The sequence below is a fragment of the Salmo trutta genome, chromosome 5 (assembly GCF_901001165.1).
Source record: "Salmo trutta chromosome 5, fSalTru1.1, whole genome shotgun sequence".
NCBI lineage: Eukaryota > Metazoa > Chordata > Actinopteri > Salmoniformes > Salmonidae > Salmo > Salmo trutta.
Window position 1 is genome coordinate 42,426,741 of NC_042961.1, and position 8,479 is coordinate 42,435,219.

Here is an 8,479-nt window from a genome sequence, read left to right on the forward strand (position 1 = left end):
GCCCACCTATTTACCCGCGGTGCTCAGGGTTAACCTACTTTACCACTACTTCCATACTTATAAATATAAAAGGCTAAGGAAAGGGGGTTCAGTTATGTAGAAACATCTATTGTAGTCCAATATCTCTTTAATCCAGACTTTTGAGCAAGGTCAAAAATGACGGCCAACTGGGGAATAGTTCATTGAGTAATACTGTATTCCAAAATCACATGGCATGATGATTCATAGTCTAAGTATGAATTACACTGTATTACAGCCATTGTAATTATAGTGTAACACACAGAGTCAGGTCATACATCCTAAATAGTTTGATAAAAGTATCCATTCTTCTGATACCTCTCACTGTAAAGACTCTAGTACCTTAAAACCCAGATTCAATAGCCGGTCAGTCTATGAAATTCAATGACTTTTTGGCTAGGGATGTATTCCCGAAATGGCCACCGCCTACTTTAAGGGTTATTAAAAGGGAATCTCTGAATGAATGTGGAATAGAATCCAAACAGCAGTAAATTATATATTCGTATACATGTTATCCCAGTAATCCTACAAAAATGAATATAACATCTATGGGATATCCACTATAGAGGTTGTTAGTGTAAGAAGCTACCACATGCAATGTGTTAAATGTCTGACATCGTTTATCCTCAACTGTTGCAGGACTGTCAGCCCATTTATTTATCTAGGAAATCCCCTGCCAATTTCCCCCTCGTTACCTTTGCCCTAGAATTTTTTTGTGGCGATTACGTCAAGTTATTAGCAATATCTCGCGAGAAGCAGAGACTATAAATGGGACGTTGTTAGTTCACTATCAAATCAAACCTGAAACGGAGTAAGTTATTACAGTGCTGGGATCATCATCATCATCATTCACCAAAATTAACCAACTAACGTGGTAGGTAACCTTGTTCAATTTTTTTTATTATCATACTTTTGTGTTTATTTGATTTCTTTATCAACCAATTTGGTGGATATTTGTCTGAACGCGAGAGTTCCTCTTTCGAATTTGACAGCATACAGTAACGTTTGCTGCTACACTGTATCAATCAGTATCACTTTCCCTGTTGTTTGGGTAGATAATTGAGTCGACATAATGATGTAGAAATATTAAATCGTATTTTTTTCCTTGCGAGTTTATCAAAGCAATGTAGCAGAAAATAACCTATTTTTGTATTGTTGAAAGAAATGAAATGTCTATAACATTCATTTGTCTTTCTCCTCTTGTTTAGGTTTGCAGACATGGAAGTCGTTGAAGTCGTCAATAACCAGGTGTGTCTATTTTGGGGAGTGAAACGGATCATAGTAGTGTGTGCCAGCTGATAATAAAACAGGACAGAAGTGCATATACAGAAAATGATCGAAAGTAGGCTACAACTCCTCCGAAAGTTGACATTCAGTTGGCAAGGTTATAGGTTTGTCTTTATTTTGATTGTGTGTTTACAGGTCCAATGTTATGATAAAGGATAGCAAGTTAAAGTTTCATACTACAGTAGCGAACTTTAGTCAGGAGCTGCTAGGCATTGATCCTTTGGACCTCAGGTGGGTTAGGTTGCTCATCTTAAATCTGAAGGAAAAGCTATACATTCAGAAGCCTATAGCATACTTAGGGTTTCTCCTTGTAGCATTGCTGACATTACTCTTGAGATGTTGTAACACGCAGTGTTCTAACATCCATTTTCAACTCATTTCTCACCAGAATGTGGTTGAGAGGGTGGCCAGCCTCCCCTTGGTGAGCTCCACCTATGACATGGTGTCCAGTGCCTACTGCACCACCAAGGATAACCACCCCTACCTCAAGTCTATGTGTGAGGTGGCCGAGCAGGGCGTTAGGAACCTCACCACTGCAGCGCTCACCGGTGCAGCACCCATCATCAACAAGCTGGAGCCACAAAGTAAGAATCTGTAGCCATCTCCAAATCTACAGCCACCTGGTATATTTTCACTAATGTAGACCTACATATTGAGTTTAATCTATTTGATTCATTTCCTATGTGGTGGTCAAATCTTGAGAGCTGAAAATGAAAAAAGCAAGCGCTTTGCCAGAATGGAATTTCTAGTATAAGATTTTAAACACATGCTTATTACAAAAATACTGTGCTTTTCTAGGTCGGTTTGGTTTCGATTATAAACAAATAAGCAGGATTTTTCGGTTTCGATAATATTTTTTAAACATGACAGTTACTTTGGAGATTTCTAATGGCAATTCCAAAGCGGGGTGCTGAGAATACCCCCATCGCTACAGAAGCCTATATCGGTCCGATATACAGGACTACTGCACAACTTTTTTCAAAAACCAAAACTTTTAAAATATTTTATTTATCATTATATTTCTCAGCACCCCAATTTAGCTAGGCTAGCTGCAGAACTGTCTGACAAAATAATTGTACTGGTTCTTCAAAGGCATAAGGCATACTATCACGAACTGTCTCTATCCCTTCCCGTGTTTATGTCTAACCTAACGTATTAGGCTTAAAAGTATATCTATCTTTGCCTGAGCCGAAAAAAAACTGGCGTAATGGATTATGGTCATTGTAGTTAATTACCACGTTTCTGCACTGAAATAGGTTGGATATTAGCTTAATGAAAACTGCAACTCGCTTTAGCCCAGCGCCCCACATAAGTATTGAGTTTATTTCTCTCGTGAATGATTAGAATTTTCTCTAGTGAAACGGCGCGTTGGGCTCACAAAACCCCCGAAGTAAATGGAATTCAAGTAATTGAACCGACATCGGTTGTTCAATAACTGAAAATCCCGGAAATATTGGTTAATCGCTCAGCATTAGATCGTGGAAAGAAATATTGAGTTACACTTCCTAATTGTGTAAGGAGCAGGAAGCCCGTCCAGTCATCTATGAGCTGTTGCTCAACAACATAACCTTTTACCAAGTAATCACATCTTTGGCCTTGTCTTGAACCAGTAACACTTTTTTAGTATTCTTCTGTAGTGCTACAATTTGTGACTCTCCCTTCCCAACCTTGAATGTGATACATTTTGTTTATAATGTTATGCCCTCTTTTTCTGCCACCAGTTTCCATGGCCAATGACCTGGCCTGTAAAGGCCTGGATAAGATTGAGAAGACCTTGCCAATCCTGCACCAGCCTTCTGAGCAGGTACATGACTCACTGCCCAGTTATTACTTGGTACCGAATGACACAACACTGCATTTCACAATGAATCAAGCGGATGCCAGTCAGGTTGGTCACCATAGAGGGTGGAGCAATGACTGTGTCAAAATCAGTGACGCATCATCTATTTGGACCGGGCTCTCCCTCTGTCGTAAGCAAGTGTCTAGTCAGTCAGCGGTAATCCAAAGGCCAGGGCTCACTCATTTGAAAAATTAAGTTCAATCTCAATGTGACTTTCCTGGTTAAATGAAAAACAACCTTTTTTCTCTCTATCCCATTCTACCTGTCTAGATTGTTGCCAACGCCAAGTATGCAGTGACCGGTGCCAAAGACGTGATGTCTAACACTGTCACAGGGGCCAAGGACAGTGTGTCCCACACCTTGACCAATGCAGTGGACCGGACCAGGGGTGCCGTGCAGGACGGTGTGGAGATGACTCGTGCTGCGGTCCAGGATGGTATGCAGATGACCCGGGCTGCGGTCAGCGGCAGCGTGAATACGGTGATGGAGAGCCGTGTGGCCCAGATGGTCAGCAGCGGAATGGACACGGCACTCACCACCTCTGAGAGCCTGGTGGACCAGTACCTGCCTCGCACTGAGGACGAGTTGGGTGAGTGAGAGCTAGGCTTATAACCTAACAGTCTCTTACAATGGATTCTCAGTGATGACTGAAGAATTGGACTGGGGCTAGCAACAACACCAAAGAGCATTAAGATCAGTCATTGATACTATTTAGCTATGCTGTTGATCTTCATCCACATTCCGGAGAAAAGGCAGCTAATCGGGTTCGGTTGAGATTCTCAGAAACTAAGATTATTCAGACACGGCCCATGATTTCTAATGACCAAAAGAGAACATTTCTGGTTGTTTTGGGAAAACTAATTTTGGTTTACAGTACAGAGACAAATAAAGAGGAATAATCCTGTACACAATGTTTCCTACAACACTTCCAAAACATATATGTTGTCAATAAACTCAGCGTTAGGAAGTCAACTACTCATTTACTCATTATACTATGTGTGATTAGAGTCACTAAGCTTGCTCACTTAAACCCATACAATGTCAACAAGCGTTTACATTACATTTACAATGATTACAATAATAACTTTGATATTTTTTTACACAAAACACACAAAGGGACAATGCTTAAAGGGACAATCAGCAGTTGCTACACCCATTGATTCTTGATGAATATAATTGATAAATGCCTCATGAGCTTAGTTCAACTGTCATACCCCATCAGAACCCAAAGTATAAGCTTCTTCTTATCCAATGTTTGTAAACAAAATGTAAACAATCACTGTATAGCCCGAAAGCATGGTTAAAACTATAATTTTGATACCATGGATGGTCAGTCCTTGCATCCATAGCTGTCTTTGAATATGAGAGTAGTTACATTTCTCTAGTCCTAATTCCCCTTTATTGTTTCAACTCCTGATTGCCCCTTTAATTTCATGTTCCTTTTTTCACCTTGACAGAAATGGAGGCTAAAATGGTCGAAGGATTCGACGTGGCGAAGGATGCACCTAGCTACTATGTCCGTCTGGGCTCTCTGTCTACCAAGCTGCGTAAGAGGGCATACCACAAGGCTCTGGCCCAGGTCAAAGACGCCAAGCAGCGCAGCCAGGAGTCCATCTCACAACTCAACCACACTGTAGACCTGGTGAGTGTTGACATCAAATGATAGAAATGGAAAACTTTATTCTCCATAGAATGTGTAAATTCTGCAGAAGAGGGAGTAAATTGAAATTATTTTAACTGTCTTTCATGAGATGTAATAAGATCTCATGAGGTTCCCTTGCACTGGATTCATTTAAATTATGTGGGTATGAGATGTTCGTTGTGAAGTCTATCATTTCGTTTTCAACCCTTTTAGATTGAATACGCCAGAAAGAATATTGACGGAGCTAACCAGAAGGTGAAAGGGAAACTGAGCTCCCTGGTTGAGTGGAAGTCTAATGAGGAAGGAGATGGCAATGAGGCTGAGGTAATGACCATACTAAAGAGCACTCATCATAGAATACCATTTTAGCCACATCATATTGTACATGGACCATCTCTTGCAGTTTTGTGTCCAAATTGCATATTTAAGTAATTTTATTTGACTACTCCTTGAGGAAAAAGCTACTTTATTTTATGTGAAGATACAGGTGAATTAAATGGTCATCATCATTTATCCCCCAGAATATAGAGTCAAGGACCCTGGCCATAGCACGCTCCCTCACCCAGCAGCTGCAGACAACATGCCAGGTGCTGGTGTCTGGCCTGCAGGGCCTTCCCCAGAACATCCAGAAGGAGGCGCTGTTCCTCAGCCACTCAGCCTCCCAGGTCTACTCCAGCTTCAGCAAAGCGGTGGCGTTTGGGGACCTGTCGGACGGGGTGCTGGCCAGCAGCAAGGCCCAGCTGGGCAAGATGAAGGAGTCGCTGGACGACATCATGGACTACCTGGTTAACAACACGTCCCTCAACTGGCTGGTAGGTCCCTTTTACCCCCGGCTGGCACCACCCCCCACCACCACGTCCTCCCAGTCCCAGAAGACACCAGCCCCCGCAGAGGTTGAGATGAAATCAATGGACTAACTAGCTGCCTGTTTAACGACTTTCTATCCCATATTATTCCTCCATCAAATATCTTTGATAGTCACACTAATGAGCTTGTTGATGAATAAATGTTGACCAACTGTTTGTGAATGTTGCTCAGTGTGTGCTCAATAATCTAGCTTCATTTCCATATGCCTTTTCTTATGCAGGACATTGCTTTTGATGCTACTGTTGTTTTTGACACCACTTTATATCCTGTTGTAATCATAACCTGCCATATAATAGATACAGCCTTGTGTTAATACCTTACCTTGTATGCTGCCATCTTTGTACAATTCTAATAAATAAGTTAATATGTAATCTGTGTGTTGTCTTGCTGCCTTGAAAATGACAAACCAGTGTGAAGGCATTTGAGAATGGAATTGGATGTTTTATACATTGTCGAAACCCATCTTCGGCTTCAGTGAATTCAGTGTAATACATTGAGATTGGATATGAGGTTTGTCTGTGAGTGGTTCAACTAACTAAACTGTATTTGTATGGCTTTCCAGGACTAGGTTTGGAAATGTAACCCTCCTACTACTTAGTAGTCCAAAGGTCATACAGTGAGGCAGGTTCTTGTGCTTAGATGTGTTTTCCATTTACAGGTACCAGACTTCACCTTGTCCGACCTGGCCTCGGAACCTGACCTCTCCTCAGTTGAAGACGATGAAATGTCAGATGAGACCAACACCAACGAACCTCCATCAGCTCCCCTTGCCCACCAATAACCTGCATTGTCAGCTAAATATATGGCTGATATAATGATTAGTTATTGAAAATAGTATTTATTTTCAAAATACTTTCAAATACCATTGGTAGACATTCAAATACTTCAAATATAAGTAGTTGACTTGGCCAGTGTATTTGAAATACAATACGTAAATAATCATGTATTTCAACTGTCTGTTCTGTTGTGGATTGAAACATTTTTGCATTCGCTAAGTGACCGCCTCTCCCACTTACATATCCAGTTTTGAATCGGATTCAAGATATCATAAAATTCATAATGCGGTCATTTAAGATATAATAAAATTAGTGTTTGTGGATTAATTTACTTCTACTCGATGTCTTTTATGAACATGTTCGCTTGGGTTTTCATTTTTGTAGATTTTGCACTTGAAAACGTTCAAAAAGTTAAACTACAAGGCGGTCACTTTCCTAGGGTATTTTCATGGCAGGCATGTGAGCGTTTCAATAAACATTGCAGCTATACAGTAACTATGGTTTCCTTTACAGAATATAATGTAAAGGTAGTGAGATATAGACTGAGGCCTCCAGAATAAGAATGCTATTTCTCATAGTTGCAGGGGATTTAGGAGTAAATGTAACCAGTGTGTGGTTGTATGTTCTAATTAGCAGTTCTTTAATAAGTAAATAGAGACAGTGTTCTGCCCCATTGCTGCTCATAACAATGTCTTTATTAACAAGAGGAATAGTCATATACGCAAAATCAAAAAAAAAATCTAAAATCAAATCCTCAACAATTATGACAGCCTTCATAATGTGTCATGCAGGGATCATCAACTAGATTCAGCTGTGGGCCAATTTCTTTCTGGAGCGGATGGTTGTGGGCCGGAACATAATAAAAAAAAGTTTTATACTGCAAAATGACCGCAAGATGCCTAAACAGACATTTGACATAAAAATGGTCACTGTGCATTACTGAGGTGGGTGCGGTGAGTTTCCCCCTACTATGTAAACTACTTTGAGTACCTCAGTTAGCAGAAAAGTGCTATACAAATCCAATCAATTATTATTAATATTATTATTTGTATACAATCAAATATGTCTCTCTATTATGCGTGGCAGTACTTAGGAATATACTTCCGAAATGAAAACCACTTGGAGCTGATTTCCTGGGGTTTTTACAGTCTTATGTCCAACAATGAAAATCAAAATTTGGTCCGCGGGTCGCCAGTTGGGGAACCCTGCTGTACAGAGCACAACGTCCCTCAAGAACTTTCAGACAACTTAGACTTTTTCCTCGATGAACTCGCTGGTGCATTTTCAGGTTGCCGCTTTCAGTGAATCTCTTACCACACCTTATACACTGATAAGGTTTCTCCCCTGTATGAGTTCTCATGTGTTTTTTAACGCAGCTGCTGGATGCGAAACGTTTGTCACACAGTGTGCAGGGGTACGGCCGCTCGCCTGTGTGACTCCGCAGATGCACTGTGAGACTTTCAGGTTGTTTGAACCTCTTCCCACAAACTTGACAGCTGTAGGGTTGCTCACCTGTGTGTGTTCTCATGTGTACCCTCAACTGACCTGAGGTGCTTAAGGTCATTCCACAAACGCTACATAAGAACGGTTTCTCCCCTCTGTGCATCCGGAGGTGTTGCGTCAGGCCATTCGACTGTATAAATCCCTTCCCACAGATAGAACAGACATAAGGTCGCTCCTCGGTGTGGGTGCGTTCATGTGACTTTAAGATTTCTGTTTTCCTAAAGCCCCTGCCACAATGTGAGCAAACGTATGTCCTTCAATTCGATTTGCCTGGTGAACTTTCTGGTGCTGTTTTAGACATCCCTTCGTGTTGTATCTCTTCTCACACTGGTCACAATGGAACGGCCTGGCTTCAGAGTGAACGCTTTCATGTCGTCTCAGGTCACAGTGGTTTCTGAAACCTTTCCCACACTGGGAGCAGGTGTACCTGTTGATTTGATAAGACAAGATATGGTAAGGTGGTTTAGTCAAGGAACTTACCATAGTCACAAACTATAGAACAACCGAGCATCACTATCTTCACCACCGTAGTCCTATACGGAGCTC

The 8,479-nt window shown here is 41.1% G+C and overlaps 1 protein-coding gene across 1 annotated transcript; it reads left to right on the plus strand.

Moving 5' to 3' along the window:
• The first annotated feature begins 740 nt into the window (after positions 1-740).
• On the plus strand, positions 741-6,025 carry LOC115194203 (perilipin-2). The gene is made up of 8 exons (XM_029753677.1): positions 741-892; positions 1,227-1,266; positions 1,694-1,889; positions 3,027-3,109; positions 3,416-3,734; positions 4,603-4,787; positions 5,001-5,111; positions 5,309-6,025. The coding sequence occupies exons 2-8, from the start codon at positions 1,237-1,239 to the stop codon at positions 5,702-5,704; spliced, it is 1,320 nt and encodes a 439-aa protein (XP_029609537.1). The 5' UTR covers positions 741-892; positions 1,227-1,236; the 3' UTR covers positions 5,705-6,025.
• Positions 6,026-8,479: the final 2,454 nt, after the last annotated feature.